This window comes from Acipenser ruthenus, chromosome 8 (genome assembly GCF_902713425.1).
Source record: "Acipenser ruthenus chromosome 8, fAciRut3.2 maternal haplotype, whole genome shotgun sequence".
NCBI classification, from domain to species: domain Eukaryota; kingdom Metazoa; phylum Chordata; class Actinopteri; order Acipenseriformes; family Acipenseridae; genus Acipenser; species Acipenser ruthenus.
Window position 1 is genome coordinate 11,978,490 of NC_081196.1, and position 24,770 is coordinate 12,003,259.

At 35.7% G+C, this 24,770-nt stretch overlaps 1 protein-coding gene across 4 annotated transcripts in view; it reads left to right on the forward strand.

Annotated features, from left to right (window-relative positions):
• Positions 1 to 24,770, forward strand: part of LOC117406115 (cytoplasmic dynein 2 heavy chain 1-like) — a 157,543-nt gene that overhangs the window by 69,053 nt on the left and 63,720 nt on the right. For all 4 annotated transcript variants that reach the window (XM_059028505.1, XM_059028507.1, XM_059028506.1 and 1 more), the window contains 8 exons: positions 1,611 to 1,700; positions 7,340 to 7,405; positions 7,884 to 7,934; positions 8,095 to 8,172; positions 9,841 to 9,972; positions 10,263 to 10,335; positions 23,297 to 23,457; positions 24,134 to 24,259. In XM_059028505.1, the coding sequence (XP_058884488.1) occupies positions 1,611 to 1,700; positions 7,340 to 7,405; positions 7,884 to 7,934; positions 8,095 to 8,172; positions 9,841 to 9,972; positions 10,263 to 10,335; positions 23,297 to 23,457; positions 24,134 to 24,259 (777 nt within the window). The remainder of the gene's footprint in view (positions 1 to 1,610; positions 1,701 to 7,339; positions 7,406 to 7,883; positions 7,935 to 8,094; positions 8,173 to 9,840; positions 9,973 to 10,262; positions 10,336 to 23,296; positions 23,458 to 24,133; positions 24,260 to 24,770) is intronic.

A 24,770-nucleotide genomic window follows, 5' to 3' on the forward strand; every position in this document is an offset into this window, starting at 1 on the left:
ACAGTTACTTTGCTTACTTAAGTCAAAATATTACTTGACATGTCCACTTTGAGTATAATTTCATGTTATAGCCTCGATGAAGTATGGTTATGCTTAAATGCCTGCATGATAAACCAACCCAGCAGGAGTTAAGCTGCTCTGGATTTGAAAAGAAGCTTATCATCTTTACTTCTCCATTAGTCTGTTTTTATGTCCTTAATTAACATGCCATCTAGAGAAGGGGCTGAGTGAATTTGCAATGGCATAATAAAGTATTTTTCCTTTGGTTTGCTGGTTCGATTCTAACCAAGGTCGGTTGTGTTTTTTTTTTTTTTTTTCTAAAGTAGTGAGGGCTGTGTGAAATTAATTATCACTGTCTCAGCCCTCTTAAGTGTATTGGTCTCCACAATGCAAAATTGCCTTCAATTTTGGCTGTAATGCAGGTAGTCTCTCAAAGAGGCTAAGGGTTTCAAAGATACAGTTAGAGGAGGCATTTGTAGGAAAAGCTTAAACATAAGCCTGAACCCTTATGATAACTTCAGTCAGTCTTCAGGGCTTTCAGTCAACAAATATGCAATTTGTCTTTTACGGAAAAAGTTGTCCCATAAAATATATTTTCACTTTTGGCCACACAATTCTAATTGTACAGTTCTAATTGTAAGGATCATGTTGGAATTTGTATCCGCTCACTTTTTAACAGTAAAACTAGAAGAATCACAGATGTTTTTTTCCTATAATACAGAATTTAATAAAAATGTGCAGCTGCTGAATGAAGCTCTATTTATGTAGTAAAACGGGTATAGTTATGTGGAACGTGTTCTGTTTAAACATTCTCAGCACTCAAAAGGAGTTGGTGAAATTGTCAATACAGAGCCAGTGGTATGCATCCACCATTGTAAAGGTTTTCATGCTTCATGCTCTTGTCTGATGGAAGACCACCAAGCACTTCCCTTGTGATATATAACTGACCTTTACAGTGATGCAGGACTAGCAGGGCACGAGGTTCCATTGATTGATTACAGATTGTGCCTCCAGTGGCAACAATTAAAACAGGTCACTGCCTTTGCTGTACACAGTCTTATGGGCTTTTACAAGTTACACTGTGAAGCCAGGTGCTCTGGTTTTTTTTTTTTTTGGAAGAGTGATTCTTACAATAGAAATTGAAGTATGACATTTCTGAAGCGTTTTAGAATACAATCCTTGCCACCATTCTTAGCTGTGTTGGTTGAGCATAATTTTTTTTATTTATTTTTTTATTGTACAGGTACAAGGTTGACATTATTCAGTAACTGTTTAGCTCTGTAACCTTGTAAGGTATAGGTTATACTAACAGATGGTTTCACAGACCTGAATTAGCACCAATCCTGACTTTTCCTTTCTTTTTTAAGTAGAGTACAGGAAAACACTAGGTATGGGGATACAGTATTTAGACTAAGGCAGTATGTAGATTTGCTGTGCACATACTGTATAAATAAAAGTATAATTTATAAAAGTGTTAAATCATGTTTAAATTATGTTTTGCTGCAGAGTTGTCTAAGGTTTTTTGCTTTAAAAGTAAATCATGCTCTCATTGTATTCTTTTTAAACCCATTATCGGCCTAATATTTTATGAATAAATATTTCTTTTTTAGGAGTCTGAAAACACTGAAGTCAGAATCACATCTCTGATTACCTCTCTGAAGAACACAGTGTATGAATATGTCTGTCGCTCCCTTTTTAAGGTACGATTTTTATGACTATGGGCCCTTGCCATAAAATGTCAAGGACAGGTTTAAGTAAAGTTTTTATTCATGTATTTAAAAAAATAAATTAATAAAAGATTAATTAATGAAGTTTGCAGTTCATAAAACTGTTTGAGTGGGATGGAATCTAACATAATGTTTATACACACTATTTTAAATGGAAAGCATTCCTTAAAGCTGAATGCTAAATGGTTAAAAATGTTCATTTAAGAAAAAAATATATTGCAAAAAAAAAAAATAATAATAATAATAATCCTGTTTCTATAGACATGGTTGTGGAATGAACACTTTCCTATACTTAAGATCTAGCTAGCTGGAAACTGATGTTAAATCACTTTTAATGATCATATGTTCTTGGCACTTTTTTATTCCTAGTGGTGAACATATTGGCAGTTTATTATTTGCAAGTTTAATTCATCATATGTAAAATTTGTGATGAGCTCAGCCTTGGTTAAAAGTGTAAACCAGAGGAAATCTAACAGTCAAGTCCACCATTGCTTTTTATGGTCCTCATTCAAAAAGAAGGAAACTCTGATCTTGTCCTTCTGTCTACCCATCACACTCATTCAGTCCAAAAGCATTACATCATCAGTTTACACTGTATACACCAAATGCATGCAAAAAATGTAATGGAGAGAGCAGTGAGAAGTTATTTAAGTTACGTAGGGGTCTACAATAAACATCAGTGTTTATTATACAGGCAATACATAACTACTTCCTAAAGTAAAAAGACGGTGGAAGGTAGTTAAGGCCCATTTGCTGTAATTTAAAACCAAAACAACATGCATTCATACATTGCAATGAGCAAAATAATGAAACATTAATAAATAATTATAGATACAAAATAACAATATAATCATAGGGAAACCAACAATATTTAAAGCTACACTTGCATTAGATACCCATATTTACCTGATCTTAAACTATTATGTTGTCATTAATTGCTGTACTCACTAGCAGTCCCTAATTTTCTAATGTCCCACTTTCACAAATCTTTCTTTACTTCCCTGTTTTAATACCATTAAAATCAAGGACAACATGATATTAGACTTTTTGTTAGTTAGTGTTTTTTTCATCCTCACAAGCAACTACAAATGTTCTGAATGCAATATCCCTCACTTTGCTCAAGCAATGCAGCTAGACACTATAAGCTGACTGCCTTTGTACATTTTCTGCTTTTGCCTTTAAATGTGTCAGTTGACTGGGTGGCTGACAGCCTGCTCGACCAGCAGTTATGGCTATCTGGCTGTGTATCCTACTAATGTGGTTTCACATCTTTATCCATTATAATCAATACTGAATTGATCTTAATGAGAAGGCCGCTTTTCAAGTTTATTTTCATGTAGTTTATTGGTGTCCACTGCCCACTGTTAATCACACATTAAAAACTACAAATCCCATACCCTGCCAATTTCACTGTTATCATTGCGATGGCTACTCGTTTCCAGACAGGTTGAAAACTTATCAAACCAAGATAAGGAAAATAACTAATTATTTTCATGTGATTGGATAAGTTTCAAAAGAAAACCACGATCAACAAAATTCAGATATGTTGGTGTCTTTACAAGAAATGAGCAATGAAGGTATTTATTATTATTATTATTATTATTATTATTATTATTATTATTATTATTATTATTATTATTATTTTGATGTTTCCAGTACTGAAAAAGGTTACACAAGTCTACAGATCATGCACTTAAAACAATAATATATGTGATTTTTTTTTTTTAATCATTACCTGAAAAAGATCTGGGTACCTGGTTCCGGATTTTCTACCTGTGCCGACCTCTAATTTGTTAATTGTATAGCTGTAGACTTATTACTCATACTCATACTGCTTCAGTATGAATGAAAGGGAGATGTTTTCTACTTCTTCAGAAGACAAAGATGAATTTCAAATAGGGAAGGAACAGAGTTGTTGCTGGGCCTTTTAACCTGCCCCAGAGCTGTGTTGTAATGCAAGAAACATTCTCTTTTTTATTTTCTCTGGATACAGCCTTTGTGTAGCAACTTGCGAAATACAGTGTGATGGTCGGTGAGCATTACATCAAGTGCAACAAATCATCAGGAAGAGTTTTGTTTATATGATGGAAATTGAAAAGCAACCCAGTAGCTGAAAGCCAGGCCTGATAATGCTTAATGACTCCAAGGAAAACAGGTGTTGCTGATAAGATATGACACAATAGGTCAGCCTTGCCAAGGTCTTTCCTAAAAAGTGTTGTTTGATCTAACTGTTTCAAAACTAGAGACATCCACAGGTTGGATTTAGACTGTAATGGGTACCTGTTTTCATCCTTTTGTTAACATGAACAGTTGTTTTTTCCTGTCATATTGATGTTTGAATTGCAATCACCAAGATGACAAAAGGTTTAATGATCACTTTCTTGTTCCTTTCAAGAACAAAATATGGAATTTAATTTGTAGATATAGATATTGCCTGTTCAAATGACTTTGACATGCATATACATGAAAAAAGTGACTATGGTTATAGATTAGTGATTTTGAAATTGAGAAATAGAACAGTTAATTTATTAGCATTGCCTAAACAATTGGCCACAACTATTTGTGTGCCCTTGTGTTTCATCCCACGCTTTGATCAAGAATGGAAAGGATGGCATTTTAATTAAAAGTATCAAGTCCTTTAGCCTCAAAGAGTACTGATTCTGTGTAATCCCCTTTATAGTTGCACTAGCTTCTTTGAGGTAGGTCAAAATGATAAGGCAGCATATTTTCCCTTTTCTCAGCAATTTCCTATTTTACGCTTCTAGAAAATCCATGAGGTTGCTTGGTCAGTATTAACAATGTCACTTTTAAGCCCAGAAGCAGAAGAAATGCTGATATTTCATGTGAATTACTTACTAGGGGAAGTAACTGATTTCAAGACCAAGTCTAAAGCTAAATAATAACCTTACCAGATATTTGAGATCAAATATATAAAGCGTATCCTTTTTATTTCACCATCTTGCCATTTTCAGATTTTATTGTTGGGACGTTTTTATACATAATATAAATTAGCGGAATAACATGAGCCAATGCTCAGTGGTCTCCCGATAATTGAATTAAGCAGTATGAAGACTGAAGTGATCTATAGGACAGATAATAGCACAGCCCGGTGTGTGCTTCGATATTTTTTTCTTCCTTGAATGTTAGAGGGCAGCAATTTGTTTTCTCGATTTATCAAGACTTTGAATCCCACTTTGAACCACCCTTATCCCGGCACAACACTGTACTCCCAATTGCCCACTCCAAACATATATAATGGAAGCTTTAAGCCACAGCTCCACCAGTCTTGTATGAAACTCGTTTAATAACTTGCTGATAAAGAACAGTTATTTTGGCCAACAAACCACGTTAGTGGTATCACTGTGCCGTAATTTATAGTGACTGGTTGCCACAGGGATTTCAAAGAAGAAAATATAAGATATTCATCTGAAGCGCATCCAGCTGTCATTGGCAGCCAGGGAGGTGAATCTGTAGCTCGACAAGATAAAAAATATACAGGCTATATACACCAGGAAGCCATATTTAACAACACAAATGTCTGTGACCCGTAAATGACCTTTTTAGGTTATCAATCATAATGTTATCCCGTTTTCTCTTCTCAGACTGTAAAGTAGTAATTCCTGGTGTGATTGAGTGCAGTACACTGCCTTTTCATCAGTTTTCAACAGGCCGTTGTAATGAAAGATATACAAGTCCTGTTCAAAAAAATAAAAAATAAAATACATCATCAGCAGTAGGACATCTTGGGTCTGTTTTGTGTTAAACATCTCCAGAACATAGAATGAGAGGCAGCATTGTGCTTGCAGGGAGCAATCAGAAGCACAACCTTAGAGAGAAGACTCCATAATTAGACTTAAGTACTATTTGCACAGCACTAAAAAACAGGGGGTCCTCAGAGTCTGAAGCAGAGGATGTCCAGTAATCTCCCAGACGTGGACTGGTTTTCTTCGAGAAGTCGGTAAATTTTTTAATTAAATTCAAAATGATGGCCAGAGGAGGCGCTTTTGCACGTGATCTGTGAACAATGAACCGGATGTAAAACTTGTGCAAAATAATAACAACATAGCATTTATTTTTCTGTGTACAATTAACTAAGTTTGAAATCTAAATGTTCTGTCCTTTTCCCTAAACAAACAAGATTTACAAAAAAAAATTACGTTAAAAATAAAAAGAAATTTCAAAACTTACCAAGTGCAGTGAAAAGATTGAAGCACTTTGCAGCACAATTTTTATTCTTATTTTTATTCTACATCGAATAAGTGTTTGTTCACATCCAAACATACTTTGAGATGCATCGCTGAAAGCATCCATTTTTATAACTTGTATTTTCACTGTCTTCTACAAAAAGCATTGAGGCGAATAACACGGAAATACTGATATTAATTGTAACATAACACTGACATGGTCGATTCGCACATACAAAAACACATGATGACTGAGTTTGAAATTTTACAGGAGGTCGCGTTGCACTGTAAAACAAGCCCTGGAAAAATTATCTGGGGTAAAACGAAACAGACGATTTGCAGGGGACTAAATTTCACCGATGTCAGTAAAAATTCCAAAGCCAACTGAAAATCTGGTGATTTTTAGTCTTGTGTGAATAGTACCTTAAATTATAAACAGAATACCCCCACTTATCTCTTCATACTTTTACCTCAAACACTACATTCATATGCTGTATTCATTACCACTACCCGCTTTTCCCACAAACCCATCTGACGTATAGTGCTGCCCAGTGTATTGACTGAAAAGAATGCAGTATTGCTGAATACTGGTTTTGGTGATCACTCTTAGGGTGGATTGCATATTGCCCCATTAACCAACAACAGTTTCATTCAATAAATGCAGTTTTCCAAGTGGAATTTTTTTTTTTTTTATTACAGACACAAAGCAAAATGAAAAAATATCCCAGGCTGAAAATGGTTTCACTTTGATTTATGCCACTTATTGTACATATAGCCTTGTCATCATGTTCAGGTGGCAGAGTGGTTAGGAACAGAAGCATGTTTTGGTCAGAATCGCAGATGTGGATGAAAAATACAAGCGACAATACTAGTGAGGATTATAAAATGGGCTGTGCTAGAGCTAGCATAGGAATGGTGGGTATGAAGGAGTTGAAGTAGGATGTTAAGAAATGGGAATAATTTTAGCAGGTTAAAAAGGTAAAAGGTTTGCCAGGGTGTCCTTGCTCACCACGCACCAGTGACCCCTGTAGCCTGGCTACATAAAAAAATAAAAAAATAAAAATGTTCAAAATTCTAAATTGTGCAGTTATTTTACAAAATACCTTAACCTGTTGCTTCTACAGAAAGTGCACTACATTTTGTTGTAGTGCTTTCAGAGGGAAACCGGTTCATCCCCTCACTGATTTTAGAAAACGGATAACAATCTTGATAGGTAGCTATTATCGTTTATCTGCAACAGCCGATAGGACCTCAGATTCATTTCCTTTTATTGGGGATCATGATAAGGTTTACTTTCCCATGCTAAAACTGGTTTGTGAAACTTCTATGGAAGTGGACTGCTCTAAGTGTAGACCATGGCATTTGTCTGGTTAATGGCTGTAAGACAACAATAAGTATTTCACACTTTGCTTTATGTATTTCCTACAGGCTGATCAGCTTATGTTTGCTCTACATTTTGTCCGAGGAATGCATCCAGAGCTCTTTCAAGAGAACGTAAGTTGTGGCAGAAGCAGGAGGAACTACTCCTGTTTTTTATCAAGGTCATTTCAGCCAATCTGAGAACAAACTGCCACAAATCAAACTCAACCATGAATACATACCCTTAACCAAGCAGTTATTCCAAACCGTGTAGCAACACAGTAATACTACAACCCTAAATTAAGCTTGCATCACACAACACAAGTTCAAACATTGCACCTCAAACATAAGGCGCTGCTACTTGATTATTTCATGGTATCCCCGGTTATGGAAATATAGTAACATTTGTATTTGATCATTCCTTAGCACAAGTTCTTACACCAACAACCTTTCAAATGTTATATAGTAAGTTATATTTCAACCAACTTTACACTTGCCTTACTATACTAAATACCAAGGAATGGGTTTCTGCATTAGCTCTGTCCACTGTGAATTTAGAACATGGTAACCTACTTTTTGAAGGTAATGTTAACAGTTTTTTATTTGCTTTTAGGAATGGGATGCATTTACTGGACTGATTGTTGGAGACATGATCAGAAAAAATGTATGTGTAGAATGCACTTCCTTCGTACAGTTCATTTCTAAGAATTAAGCCTAAATAGACTCATTAGTACTAGGCTATTTTCTCTGGTTTAAAATGTCATGTTAAAAGAATGTTTATGCACATGTAGACGTCTAATTTTTTTATTTTTTATTTTATTTAGGATACACAGAAATCCCTGAGAGAGCAGATTCCATCGTGGATTGACCAAGAAAGAATGGGAGCAGTGGCATTATTCAAGGTAATCAATTCAAAGCATGTATTTTGCTTTTCCTATAGTCATTGATTAATAAAAGGTTGCTGAACTAGTGTAATCAAGTGTGAGGGGTTATGTTGTTATTGCAAGTAATAAGATGTTATCAGATTATCACAAAGCACAGATAGTCAAAAGAATCTGATTCCTTACACTTTTTCAGTGCTCTTACAGTCTGTATACCAACGGTGAAACAAATGTAGCTAGATGTCCAGTACAAAACATGAATGTATGCTATTCAAAGTTTTATTTAAGTCATTGTGGTCCCTCACATTAAAGTTTAAGATACAATTACTGAAAACTTACCTGTAAATGTATTAAACTTATTTAGAAATATGTTGTAGAATGAATAGCTGCAGGATGTAATTTGAGAATCTGGAAAATACAAAAAGCCTTCCTCGTCTCTAAAAGTGACATTCGCATTACATCTCTGTATTCCTTGCGTGCCTTAATGAATGTTTCTTCAAAGCAATAAAAATATTTCTTTCTGCCATCCTGACATTTTTGGCCTGTCGCCAGAGGTTAGTTTGTAGCACTTGCATTCCTTATCTAAAGGTCAACAGCTGTCACATGGCCCTGGAAAGTGTAATGCACTTTTATGAAAAAGGAAAACTTCTACTTTATTTTTTCTGTTTTATTAACAGAGCCCCTAAGGCCAATGAAACCCTTTCACACAATCTTGTGTATTTACTGTTAAGAAAACATTAGACTGGTTTAAGTCAGTTAACAAGTGTTAGGGAGATGATTAAAAGTCCATTTACAATGAGCTATTTCTGCACTGGGTATTTGGACACGTATACACATGAATTTAAAAACAGTTTTAAAGACAATAAAATTACAGTGTGAGTTATTACTTTAATTAAACATAAAATGTGCTGATGTAACTAAAAAAGAATAAATACAAAAAACTAAGTTAGAAAAAACATTATCCCGCCAAATTAAACACAAGTAAATGTCCAGTGAGCAGCACGTAATGTCATAGATTTAAAAGTTCACCCACTAATCCATATGGTTTCAAAATGAATGTTGCTGTACTCTTTACTCCACTAGTAAGCATCTCCAACTGGGCACTGGTCATCAGTGGTACCTGTGGACCTTTATTTGTAGGTGCACAAGTAGCATACTTCTACTTGTACTGATGGTTGAACCCATCCTATAGGTGGAAAGAACAGTTATTTGGCTATTTTGAGTCCCCAAGCTTATGCATCTTAATTAAAAAGTAACTCATGCATATGTTTAAGTCTATAGTAGTTTCCAAGGATAATATTTCCACCTATATTTTACCTGCATGATTGCTCTGTGAGTCAGATTATTTTATTTATTAATTTATTAGATTACTTTGTGCTTCACACAAGCTTTTTTACATTGTAATACAAGTAACACTGTGGTGTAATTATGCATTATGTTAATATGCATGTGCCCTAGTTGTTTACAGTGGGCTGATTCTCAAAGCAATTAGCTATAAATTGGCATTCGCACATTTTTTTTTTCTTTTCAAAAAGGAAATACTCCCAGTAAGGTTGCCAAACCAAAAATAAACAATTCAAATATTTGATTTAGTAAGTCAGTCTACAAGTTCTGCTAATACTAATTTAGACTTGTTGAAAATGTACTAGTAAATACATAGTTAGCTCATAAATGTTCATTGTTTTCTAGAACACCTTCACATCCTTGTATCAGAGTTTATGTTTGGATGATGCAAGTCTCTGGCTTACTTTCTCTCAAAGTTTTACCTGTGAACAGGACTTCCCACAATCCATTTCTAAGAAAATCACATTGTTCCAACAGGTATGTGAAGCTTTTTAACTGTATGAAACCAATGTAGGTGCCTAAGTTAAAGATGTAAACTTTAAAAAGTAATACCTTATAAAATAAGGTTTGAAATCAGAAGGACAGTGGTATTCATTTTCACAAAAACGATTTCAGGGTTCTGTATGGTTTCTTGATAAATCTTTATAACTTTGATGGATGATGGTTTAACTTGGCACAAAAGTTATTCAAAAACCAAAAACAACTGTTCAGTGTTTGCTCACCCTTGACTGGTTTTTTAAAAAATGTATTATTTCTTTTCATAAAAGGTCCTGGTGGTCCAAGCAATCAGACCAGACAGACTTCAAAGTGCCATGGCTGTCTTTGCATCCAGAGCCCTGGGTGAGTTGTTTTGCTAACTCAGAGTCTGTTGGCAGCTGCACAAAGCATTTTATTCTCACCTTACATCTACTGGATTTATACTTTTTTTTTTATGTGGTGCGTTTGATCCGAGTACTTGGTGTGAACCACATTTTGTTGTTATCTCAGTGTGCTTGTAATTTCCGCTCAGACATACCTCACACTGGGTTGTCTTGTTGTTTCCACAGGGTACCTAGTTGATAGTTAAATCAGATCTTGCTCTGATTTAAGCAAGATGTTGTTTGTTCTTTTATTTGCAATGTAAGTGTGTGTCTATATTTGGATTACATTTCTTAAAGCTGTAGTATTTGCCTGTCCCTTGTTAACCTTGCATAGCTAACATTTTTACCAGCATACAATTTAACCTGTATTCTTGGAAGTTTATGATGCAGGGGCTGTTTATTATTATTATTATTATTATTATTATTATTATTATTATTATTATTATTATTTTATGGCAATGAAGACATTTTATTTCTGCTTGTGTTAGTTGGGGATGTGGCTATAGCCAACAACACTGTCTACTGTCTATTTTGAGTTTGTTTGCCATTAGCAGATAACTTTAACCAAACTCTTAAAAAATATAATCTATTGTCATGAGTTTATTGAAAAACAATTGGTAGTATTAACAACACACGCACACAAAAACATAGTTATAACAGTCCTTTGCTCAGTAATACATCTTCACCATAATTGATAAATAGTGCTGATTTATGGAGTGAGCTTCTTGTTACAAACAGGACTAAATTAGTAACAAAATAAACAAACAGTGTTTATCTTACTGTTATTGATTTTGTCCTAATGAGTCAGCACTACCCAGGGGGTCCGTCAGACAAGGTCATTGATCAAAGTCTAAATTAACACTATACAGGCATCATAAACTGATGTCCCCAATTAGGAGCAGCAAGTATTGCACCAAAAATTGCAACTGTTTTGGGGGATTAGGCTCTTTTCTTGGTGATCTCAAGTTAGACCACTGGCTACATTTTCATTTTTGCATATATTCTTAGGTAGTAGAGACAAAAGTAGCCTAGAATGTGTTGCTGCTGCTGCCAGGGCAATCAAAGCTCCTACCAGTGAAACAACACATTTTAATATTACCAGTTGTAAATTGTTAAGACCAGTACCATCAAGGATGACAGTACTATGTTCCTGTGTGTGCATCACAAAAATGCATGTGTCATTCAGCAGTGCCGATGTTTTTGTCATGCTTTATTTGGACAGTTTGTGTTCATTGGCCAGTTGTTTACACTCCTTGTTATGGGTGAATTGTCTTTTTTAATCCTGTGAATCTATAGAAATACACAAAAGGTAATATTTTTTTTGTTTTTAAAATATCATTAGTCATGCTGAAACGCTAGGCTGCTGTTTATTATGAAATATCATGCTGTTAGATGCTAAGATCCGGTAGAATAATGAGGGAACAATTGATTTTGCCATTTGTAAGAAGTGTCTTACAAAAGAGCAGAAAGTAATATTATTTCTTTGAAGTGGGCCACTTTACTGATGTGACCTTACAAAAGTTCACTTGGTACTCAGTTACACAGCAAAATGCAGCATTTCTTTTGTCTGTCAGATGAATAGAATGCTGTTTTCTAATTACAGGTTACATAAAATCATATACAATCACACTGCATAAGATGAAGAAACATACCTATTTTGTCAAGCTGCATCTATATATCAGAAAGTTAAAAGAACATGATATGATACTCAAACTGGGCACCTCTGAACCTTTTGGAATGTACGGAAACATCCTAGTGCCAATAAAAAAAAAAAAAAAATTATTATATATATATATATATATATATAAGTATCTCCTATGTAGGACTTTGTAGCTCCTACGTAGGACTTTGTAGCTGTACCATGATAAGCAGGGTTCCGCCTGAGACCAGAAGGCTTCTGTCAAAGGAAGCAAGGCAAATCATTTCTTTAGTTTGGGGGTTTTTGTTACTAAAAGGGAAAACATGCGCTAACATTGGTTGCAAACTTCTATTCTGTTTTTTGAAAATATGAGATATATCTGAGATGTAGAATATAATATGTGATATTTTCATATGATTACAAGAGGGTTATGATAATACTGTTTTTCTTGATCTAAATAAGGTTAGACATTTTATCTGCCTACATTCGCTGTATCCGTGTTGTATACCATGTGATTTATTTCTACTTGTCTGTTTAAATAAGTCTACAGTAATAAAATACACAAGACATACAATGCTGAAACTTTAAAAACCTTTTACACAACAGGCGCAGTAAAGAGAGCATTTTTTGGCCAGAAGCATTTGGGGCCAAGGAAGCATTTACATTTGTCTGAGAATGAATGACCGCAAACCTGATTTTTGCTGACATAAAGAGAGTTGTTTTAAAATCCATTAAAATTGTATTACATTGATGGTCTTCTCAGCACTACTATTTTTGACTATAAGTCCACCATGTTAGAATAGGTTTACAGCATTTCCAGGATGTAATTGCGATGACACATGTCAATAGCCTGAGTCATGGACTTGAGCTGTGTCCCATTTATGCAAAGTGTCTTTGATTGTTTGTACACTTTTCTTTGTAGCTGTGGCATTTTAATAATTCGTGCACTGTAGAGAGAAAAAAAAAAAAACCTGCAGTTTTACAGAGTCAATGATCCATAGGGGATATTACATCCTGACTGTGAAAAACAACATGTCTATAGTGTCTGAGTCTCTCTTGCATATTTGTAGTCTCTTCTTAAAGGTGTGCCATGGCAGGGCAAAAGCCCTGCTGGTATAAAATGTGTGTGTTTGGGGGGAATATGGGCATGGTAAGGAGGAGGTTAAATTCCTCCCTGTCAAAACATGTGGGAGTGTGGCTGGAACCGTAAATTGAATTAATGATTAACACTAGAACCGCTGGATTTTCGAACTACCTAGAACCGCAGGGTGGGTCATTCTGACCCATACATTTTTAAATGGCTTTGTAATGAAAATGAAAGACATACTATCGGATACAATTTAAAAGTTTTATTCATTAATATCATATCTAACATTTGCATTGCAGAAATACCGTATTTCAATGGAAAATTAGCGCATATACAGCACAACTACAAACAGTGAAAAAAAATAATAAAATACACATTTCAAAAGAAACAGGTGTGTAAACACGTGTAAACTAGTGCATACAAACCTGTAAAACCGATTTTTTTTCTAAAAGTAATATATAAAAAAAGAATATATAATATATGCTTCATATTAGGCACATACGGTGTTATCCTACCTGCCATTTCAGTTTGCTGTGCGCATCTGTGCATCTTGCTGTGTTCCAATCAAAATGACTACTTTCAAGATTAAATAATGCCTTCTGATATATTCCCAGTTGCATTTCTGGAACAAAACAAAGGATTGATGTCTCCCAGGTACATTGAGAAATAAAGCAACTAGGCTTTCACTGAGCTGGCATCTTGGCGCAATAGTACAAATCCACAATCATAGCAATCTCTGTCACATAGTCAGTCTACAAACAAAGAAAGGCTTGAAATAAGAGAAAAGAAACATGTTGCTAGGAGAAGGAGGCGTGTCTTGTTTGCTGCATTTACAAAAAATTAGAATATCTTACTTTTATATAAAAAAAACATGTATTGTAAGGCATGGGTCAAATTGACCCACGTGGTGGGTCTAGGTAGAACTGTTTTATAACTTTTTTGTGATTACGGCTATCAAACGCCGTCATGATATTTAATTAATATATTTAAGAAAAGTCAAAAACGGACATACACATATGATTTACAACGGAAGAGTAATTAACATTTTAAATCCAAAATGGGTCAAACTGACCAGCATGGCGGTTCTAGTGTTAATTAGACTCCAGCCACAGATGTATAAAAAAGGGTGACCAGGGGTGTTAAGGAAGAGTTAATGTTGGTCTTAGGTGAAGGTGTGTTGCTGTGCTGTGCTATGCTGTCCTGTCCTGTTTGTGTAGACCTTTTGTTTTGGCCCTTGTGCCGTTTGTTTTGTTAATGTGTTTTGTTTTGTATGTGTAAATAAAGTGTACATTAGCGCTTCACTGCCAACAACATCCTGGCCATGACGCTACCCTTTCACATGTGCCTACCAAGGTTTTAAAATCGATGTCCTTCTATTAGCACTGACAATATGATCAATGTTCTAGCTTCTCTTTGGCTAAAGGGTATTTAAGTTATTTTCTTGTATTTATTACTTCAATTTCGAATCAAAGAACCATAAGACATTCAGTAAACTTTTTTTTAATTTATTTTTTCATCTCCAGCATATCTGTATAAACCAATCTCTGTCTCTCTCAGAATTGGACGTTTACTGTGCATGAAATTCTCAACAGAGATGCCAAACTATAAATGTTTGCAATGTTCTGAAAATGCACGTTATTAAAAACTGCATGCTATAAGAATAAACAGACACTGTATAAGCAGACCAGAGGCTCAGATAGTAAAATCACTGCCATTTGAAGTACAGAGTCAGCCTTGTGAGTGTGGTTCAAATCCCACAAAGTTTTCAATATGTACAGTAAGCGCTGGATTGGCTTTTGTGCTCCTGCGGAGTTGAGGAGAAATGTTGGGGATAGTTCATGTCATTGAGTTCCAGAGCCTACAAGCATCTGTTGCTTAGGTAAAAAAAAACAAAAAAAACAAGAAAAAAAACAGTAAATGAACAGAATGTATTCTTTCTGAATTTTACCATCTGGTATGCCCTAATGTGTTCACTGCACAAAGTGGGTTTTGCTAAATAGATGTATTAACGCTTAAATGTCAGCTACAGAATCTTGAGATACAGTACTGTTCTACAACATTGTATGCATGCAATTTACAGTATACTAAAAATATTTTTGTATATTAGGATAGATTTCAACTAAAACGAATTACAAAATTTCCAAGACTCAAGTGGTGGTGCTAGGTATTATTCCCTAGGGAAACAAATAAAAATGTGTTTTTTCTTGAATTCTTTCAAATACTTGGATATTATGTGCACATTTAATCAACTCAACTGCATATTGCATTGTTTGTAAAGAGCATAATTTAAGAAAATTGAGTGCTAGATTCTGCATGGTGTAATTATTGTACATGTAACTAATTTCCTAGATTGGATCACATTTGAGTTGCTGATTAGCTCACCCTTCATTTCTTAGTGTTAGTAATAATTGGAAAGAAAAGGCTATACCATAAGATGGACGTAATAATTAAATATACTCTAAAAGTAATTAACACAGTGTGTTCAATTAAAGGTAACAATTTGTGTTAAATTTAACACAAACGGTATTGTTCTTTTATTTGACATAAAATGTGTTTTCCTTTATATTATGGGTCCAATTCAATTCTTTAGTTTGAAAAATAAATGTAAATGTACAGGCAATCAATGATGCGTTAATTGAATCAAAACAAATTTTTTTTTTTTCTCTGTTTAAAAATGCAAAGGCTTTTTTCACAGTTAATTGAATTCAGCCCTAAATCAGGCTTCACTTTTGTTTCTTAGATGCTGAATATAAATCAGATGTTCTTTCAGACTGACTGTATTAAACAAGCATGTTTTAAAGAAAAGGGAAATTGCCTGCTAAAATACATTATTTTATTTTATATGTTGTCCATCTGCATTAGGCATTATCATTTTCCTTTTTTCATGTTTACCATTAAAGTTCAATCATATGCAATGCAGTTGGATTGCTTTTTCTGTAATTGACTATTGATTTATCATGCAGCAAAGACAGCCTCTGTGTTGATGCTGGAATATGCAGCTCTGCGCTCAAATTGAGAACTGCTTTTTCTGGCAGAACAAAAGTTTTATATCCTACTGTTCTTCCACTTAAAAAGTTCAGAGCGCTTTTTCAATTTATTTTATTTTTTCTATGTTCATGTTATATTACCAGAAGAGTAACTCTTGAGATTGTCACCTATGCCATTTAAGATATCAGTGTGATAGAGTGCAATTCCAAAACTAAAATAAATCATTTGAAAAAACAAAGGATTGCATATTAACTTAATACAGTAATGCGAATGGCACAACTAAGACCAGCTCGTCATTCATACCACTCTGAGTCCCTTTCAGTTTGGATGTGAATATCTTAGTGTAGATGGATTCCTCTGTATTATTACTTTTTTATATAATGGAGCACTATTAACCTTGGGACTGCATGAAAATATACATTCACTCTACACTACAGTTGCTTGCTGTGCAGTGTAAAGTGATAGCTATTCAAGTCCTGTGCAAGTCTTACAGTTTTATAGGCATTTAAAGTACCTTGGTTCAGGACAAGTTTTAGTTTTATTTGTGTTTCGCTGTTGTAATATTGTCAGTTTTGTGTTTTCATGTGCCTCTAATATTTCCCATAACCTAATGCCACATGTGCCTGAATTGGGAAATTAAAAGGAAAGGGTGTCTATTAAGGGAAGGAGGGACCAGCCCTTTATTAATTTAGCAACACTATCACATGCTTTAGAGCTTTGCTGTGGAAACAATGAAACTCATAGATGAGCAAATTACATTTAACCAAGTACTATGTTGAATGTAGAGTATGGAAGTATATCTGAAGATCCTTGCAAACAGATGTATTACCGAACTGTAAAATGGGTATTAGCTAAAGTTTGTATGAAATCCTTATTTATATACAGTATTTAGCAGAATTGTATATTACTGATGCAAGTGTTTTTGATTTTTACAATTTGAAAATTCCGTTATTCCAACCTCAATATTCATTCTTTTAATTTAAGATGTGCTCAAATAGTACGTTGTTCAATTGGAAGTAATTGGGTTGCTTTTATTTAATGAGCACATGGCTTGCTGCAGAGTTTCATATTCTTTCTGAAGTGCAAACTTAATTCAGTTTTTTGGTCTTTAGGGGATATCACATTCTGACTCTCTGCGATAATGGTCTTGCATAACAAAGATATCACATCTATTTTCTGACATAAACCTGTGTCAGGCATCAAGTTTAATCCCTGTGTTATTGACCCAACTCCAATGTCTGAGCCCCCACACATATTTGAAATCCCTTTGCATCCAATTGGGCCGGGTGCTAATGTCAACACAAAGAGTGATGAATACAACATTTCAGAGCTTGTACTATAAATATCTTTGACACATTCTTTATTTTTAAGAAAACAAGTGTACAGAGATGTCATACCCCTTTTATATAGGTATTCAACAAGCCATACTTTCCTGTTTACTTTGTGTTTTTTTTTTTTTTCTCTCATTTGAAGCTGGTTGGAGAGCAAGGCAGGTAGACAGCTAGGATTAGTATAGGTGTACTTCACAGGGAACATGGGTATATGAGAACATGGGTTCCATTCTGGCCGAGATGGAATATTTGCTAGTGTAACTGCGCTGAGGACGTGTTCCGAAAACGATTAGAGAAAATTCCCATGTCATCAATTTGCTGCCTTTCCATGATTTACTAGGCAATTGCATTAAATATAGTGATTTAAACAGTCACTGTGTTATACAGTACATAAACATAGTAAAAGTAAAATAAGATGTATGTTGCTTACGTTTCCAAAGGTTTTTCTAATCCTCTTCATCAATGTCCACTGCAACAAGCACTGAAAAGGTAGTATTTTCAAACGATGTCATCTTCACCTTGATAAAGCGCGCATGCTCATTCTCTTTTCCTGAGAGAATTACCCCCTGCTGTTTCATACAAGTGTAAATGCACCCTTCCTTCCGGAACAGAATGATTTCTTTTTTTTTTTTTTTTTTTTGAAAATTTAGTGGTCGCCAATTATTATTTTTATTGTTTTCTCCCCAATTTAGTAATGTCCAATTATTTTTTTAGGCTAAGCCCACCACTACCACCCCTGTGCTGACTTGGGAGTGGCGAAGACGAGCACACGTTGTCCTCTGAAGCGTGTGCCGTCAGCCGACTGCTTTTTTACACACTGCAGACTTACCATGCAGCCACCCAGAGCTACAGCGTCGGAGGACAACGCAGCCCTGGGCAGCTTACAGGCAAGCCCGCAGGCGCCCGGCCAGACTGCAGGGGTCGCTGGTGCGCAGTGAGCCGAGGACACCTTGGCCGAAGTAGCCCACCCTCCTCCCGGGCGGCTCTCGGGCCAATTGAGCGCTGACCCCTGGAAGCTCCCATCCTCGGTCGGCAAAGGAATAGCCTGGACTCGAACTTGCGACATCCAGACTAAAGGGCACATCCTGCACTCCATGCGGAGCGCCTTTACTGAATGCGCAACTCGGGAGTCCCCTTAACAGAATGATTTCTAAACTGTTCCAGAAGTGTAAACGGAATGACTGATATTGGTCTACAAATGTCAGGAGCAGAAGGTGAGTTAGTTAAGTTATGTAGGACCAATATCATTTTTAAAGGATGTTTTTTTATTTATTATTTTTACTTTCAGTAATGCAATGGACAATGGAACAACAACTACATCTACAAATGCAATACCAAAACCTAAAAAATATAGCCTACCTATTGAATTTCAGTTCAATGTGGGAATGTTTTAGAGGATGCAATATTTTTTCTGTAAGACAATTTGACGTTAATAAAGTATGTACTGTATTTGTAACACTGCCCGGTCACGGGAGAGTACAGACACACCACAAGCAGCACACACCTGCCTTTAATCCCCAAATATCACAAGATGTAGAGCGACTATGCCAGTTCAGTGCTATAAGGCACAGAACGAGTTATAGAAGATCCTTTAGGTTCTTCTTATTCAGATAACAGATCTAAAAATGTAGGAACAAGGTTGCCAAGAAAATCACACCGATACAGACTTTTGTTTCTTGTAAACTCCAGTAGCAACACATGGTTTAAAATGGTACTGATATAATAAAATAATTCCATTCACCTGTTAACAGGTAGCAAGATTTCAAGCAATCAAACAAGGTTCACATTAATGAGGTCATGTATTAAAGTGCAAATGCAACAACGCTGCTACCCAGCAATAAAGTGGAGATACACATTCAAAGACACAGTAAAACTGTCATAATAAAAACAACACCACAGTACAAAAGTGCAAATACCCACACACACACACACACACACACACACACACACACACACAGTGTCCGTGCAGGGGAGGGAACACACAGAGAGAGCGAGAGAGAAACCAGCATCACAATATAGCCTGCTCTGTACACTTCTTGAACTACCAAACAGGCTAAACACAGTCATTATTCAACACCAGCATACAATCAGCCCAATACTTATTGTCAGGATGCTCCATTTACTGGTCCTTTTCCGTCTCTCTCACTCATCGTTCCACGCTTCAAACACTGTGTTCCCACTCCTGCACAGACATACAAACCCCAGGATGGCCATCCCGTTTGTAAAAACATGTGCTATTTATATTCAGGTGCGTAAGTTGATCAATAATTCAATTACTAGGTGCTCAACAGGGCAAACATAGGAAGCGAGTGGAGAAGCCAACATAACGTGATACAAATCAGTTATAAAGTGTCAGACAACAAAAGGTGTGCACAAATCAATAAAATAATTTTATAAAAATAATAACATACAAGTGTAAAATAAATTTGAACAGGGCATTCTTGACCCTGTTACATATTTATTACCCTTGTTGTTTATTTCTGAAATTTGTATCCTGTTGATTAATTCCAGAGTTATCCAGCAAATTGGTACTAGACAATGCTATAATTAACGTATTAGCCACGATCTGTAGGTATATGGCTTAATCACTGAAAGGTTGCTGGAAATTTTAAATAGTTAATTTGTGATGCATGCGTTTGAGAAGAACATTAAATAGATTATTTACAGCATATGCAGCCAAAATCCAGGTTGGCTTCTGCATAATTGAATTACTAAACTATTTGGATGTTGTCAACAAAGTGCTTGAATTCTACCCTATTATATTATGTTATGACTTCACAGAAAATAATTTTCTCCAGTGTTAAGTTTAAAAAATACCCCAGGATGTTACTTTAAAGGCTCATGTGTGCACCTTAATGCTGGTAGCCTACTTGTTTACAGTTACAGATATACAGTAACTATAAAACAGAGTGACCAATTACCAGCAACAGAATCCCTAAAGTAGTAAGCAGACATGCCGATTTGGATGAAGAACAATTAAATTAACAGGAAGATAGCAAAACAGAAAAATATTTTAAAAATAAATAAATAATCGCTCTCTTTCAGGACTGGCTGAAACAAAAAACGAATTGTCTCAAACAAACTGGGGAATCTGTCAATATACGCACTCACCCTGACTTTCACTCAAATAGTCTTTTTAGCGGTTTGTAAACTCTGCAGAAAAACACAAAACGACACTGCACATTATCCACCCCTTTCTGACACAGACCTTAAATTATTGAAATCCGAGATGGCATTGAATTTTTTTTTACCCACTCCCCCTCCGTTCTGCTCAAACAGCATCTTGCACCTAGATGAAGAAAAAAAAAAAATTCTGTGCCATCTCAACTCCGCCTCCTGGTGAATCTTTTCAATGGCAATGTACAATTCAACACATCAAAAATAAACATTTACTTACTTTTGTATGTTTCAAATAAATTAATTTACTGAGCCTAACTGAGTGTGTAGCTCATTTTTTGCCCTAAACATGATTTATGCTTTTTTTTTTTTTATTTACGTCGAATATACAGACTTCTCGTGGGTTGGAGGCACTCGACTTTATTGCATGCTGCACAACGCCCCGAGGAGTCCGTATATTCGACGTATACGGACACCCTGACGGCCCTTATTATTAGATAGATAGATAGATAGATAGATAGATTAGAGCCCTGGAACTACCTGGTCATCGGTATGTCTGTTTGAACTGAAAAGGTTCGACAGCCCTGCACTACATAGCACTGGGGAATTGACAGTTCCATCCCAGAGAGGAGAGTGCCTTCTGCCCTACACTTCTCTTTTTGCAAAACCTGTCTTTCCCTAAAAGTTGCACAGTTAAAAGTTCTGTCATGGCTCACTCCTGCTTAGTGTATGAAGTCTGACATAATCAACAGTCACAGGTGTTACAGCTGCAGGCAAGTTTAGTTCTGGTGAACAATGTAACAGAAAGCTAAGTGGTTCTATGTTTTTCCAGCTGAAATGCTGTAAGAATTGCTGGAAAGATGTTACATTGACATTAATCTCCTGAAGTCAAAACTACAACCCCCCCCCCCCCCCCCCCCGGTAGTTTTTCTGCACTGCATATAGTTCTCTTTTTCTTTTTCTTTTTTGGTACTTTTTTTTTATATATTCAGGATTTGAAAAAGCCTTGAATCTGTTTCTGAACCCTGTTTTTATGTTTTTGAAGTTCAAGTCTTGGTTTAAAGTCTCCCTGGCACGTTTTGTAATTGACAAAATATTTTAAAAAGTAAACAAAAGAGATACCTAGCACTTCTCTGAGGACATTCAGTAACAGGTGGTATTTAAATCATTCACAGAATGCGCTTTAAATTCTGCTTTTCTTATTGTTGCTATGGGAACACAGGGAAAAGGTCACTGCAGGCAATTGTTTAGCCAGTACCTGAGCTGAAGTCTTCATTCGCGACTTGAATATGAATGACAGCCTTTTGTGCCGTGTTTTCTCTCCAGTGGAAAACCGTTTCTATTCTGGCAGTCATACAACTTTTCATTAAAAAGCCAGAGTAACTGCAGTTCTGTTTCTTTGTGGAGTATACCCCCAGTGCTTGTCAGATGTCTGATATGACCTTCTTTATATAATCATTCGTAGAAGGTTTGCAGCAGAGTTTTTACAAATAGGTGATTTATATTTATTTTAAAGTTTTAAATCCTTATAGAGATCCTGGTAAGGAGGATATTTTCACTATTACAGCATTTATAAGGCATGGATCTACATGAATGTTGTACAGAAATCCAATCTTCAATTATTGTCATGTTATACAGAAAGAAATATCTTAGAGACATTACATTTCTCTTTATTGTGCATTACTATTTCATGGATGTGTCAGTTTCATTAGGAAATAAAGTACAGCATTCACACGAGATTGGTGCCTGACTAGTCGGAAAGTCTATATTCTTCTACCTGAAAATGAAAACCCATAGTGAGACATGACCCAGAAGAGAACTGCTAATCTGTCTCTGAGCATTAAGAAACGACTGGTGACTGATAGGGGACGATTACAGCTGCAGACCACAGTGGCAGCTAAAAGAAGTCTGTCTATACATGCATTAATCACAATATTAAGCTATATTCACCTGAACAGTCCACAGGGAGCATTCCTTATAAAGTGTCCACACTTCATGTTGTAAGTTGTCTGTTTTCTGTATAGCAACAACAATTTTGAACATAGTTACACAAATAACTAAAGTTATCAAGGTAAAGATTATCAGCTACATGGCTACCCTGTCGCTCATTCCACCTCGGCGCCCCCTTAAAGGGGCCCGAGAACCGGTGACAGGGGACCCGGGCTGCAGGCAGAGGTGAGAGCCTCTGCGACAGTGTAGCGACGTCTGGTCAACCAAGGGGAGCGGAACATGGGGTCTGGGTGAATGACCGAAAGATTTTTGTTTTTTGCTGTCTGCCATGCTTTGTACTCTATATCTGGAATGTTCACCCAACATTTGCGAGTCAAATTGCATTGTGGGGGAAATGGGAGCCATGACCTTACCGTGTTAAAACTGATTCCACACTACAACAGGTCTCGTTATAACGGGGTAGCGCTGTATATAGACACAAAACCCACTCACCACGTGCATGGCTTCTGCCCTGCCACATGTACGCATTGATTATACTACATGCTTGAGTAACATGCATGATTTCTAATGTACTTGACGTAATCAGATTCGAATAAGTTGCTCTTATTGAAATGCAGATATTTTACGCAGGGATCCCTTTTTTAATGGTGGTTTGTCTCATTGAATCTTAAATAAAGCAGCACAAGAGACAGTAATTAAGCAGAGAAGGGTTTGCAATTTACAATAGATTAGAAACTGGTTTTGTATTGCATCAGTGAAAATATATGGCTGCATGGTTAATTGGCCTTAAAATCTTAGCTGGATTCTGTTCCCTTTATTGTTTGAACAGGAATGAGAGAGCTTTCTCCATCACCTTTGAATCTGAAGAGGCTGTATAAGGAAACCCTAGAAATTGAGCCAATCCTGATTATTATTTCTCCTGGTGCTGATCCTTCCCTAGAGTTGTTGGAACTTGCTAGTGAGGTGATTGGCAAAGAGTACTACCATGAGGTAAGCACTAATCATAAAATGGTCAGTATTGCTTGCATAGTGAAGCCTGGTGAAAAACACTTTTATATATCCTCAAATTGTATTACTGTGTTATTGTTTTCCTTATCTTTGTGATGTTTGCAATCACTTTGACTGGCCTGAGAGTTCTACTGCTCCAATAGAGGTTTGTACTGAGTATCTGGATTCCACTGCTGCTGTTGAATTTCATCAGAGGGGATTGCTTTAAAATATTAAACAAAACTTTGAGCAGTCAAACATGAAAAAAACACACACAATAATGTTCTTTATGAATACTAAATTAGAGGAAATATAAGCATTATTACAGTATACAGTGGAATAAACTTGTATCATATGAGATAAAAAAGACATAACCTTAAATCAAAGGTTTCATGAAAGTTAGCTAATAAAATAAACAAATAATGGTAAAAACTAACTAATTTAAAGGCCTTTTACAGCTATGGGTAAGCTACTAAATAGACTTCTAAAAGATAAAATTCTGAAGTAATGCAATCTCAAAAATTACAGTTGCAGGGTGTGCAACTATAATTTCATTGAGGATTTTTTTTTTTTCAGAGGCTTATATAAAGTATATATTCCATTAGAAAATGGTTTCCTAAAGAAGCCGACAAAAACCCTTGAATGATGTTTCTTTTGATTTATTTTCTTCCTTTTTCAGGTGGCTATGGGCCAGGGCCAGGCTGACATCGCCATCCAGACTCTTAAGGAATGTGCACGCAATGGGGAATGGCTTTGTTTGAAAAATCTGCATCTGGTTACAGCTTGGCTTCCAGTTTTAGAAAAGGTGAGAGCTTCACTGTATTGTTCACACTGGTTTTATCCAGTTTGGAGGCCCAAGGAAAACCTTTAACAAATGTGCTTCATCACAACAGTTAAAATTGTGGGAATGAGAGAGAGAGAGAGCAGATGAATTAATCTCGTGGGAAGCATAAATTAATATGTGTGTGTATCTATATATATATGTGTGTGTGTGTGTGTGTGTGTGTGTGTGTGTGTGTGTGTGTGTGTGTATATATAATTTGAAAAAATATCAACTCAAAAGTTACTTTCTACATTCCACAAAAAAATGTGTCCTTCAGTTAACCTTGCACAATATTTATTTTGTATTTATTTTCTTTAAAAATAATTTGTTTCTATCATAGCAGTTTTAAAAATAGTGCAAATATGTTGGAAGTGCATAGACTTGACATTTAGAATGTAATTACCGTAAAAAACAGTGTATAAGTCACACCAGTGTATAAGTGCCCCTCCTTTTCAGGACCCCCTAAAATACCTAGAAAATAGACTTATACAAA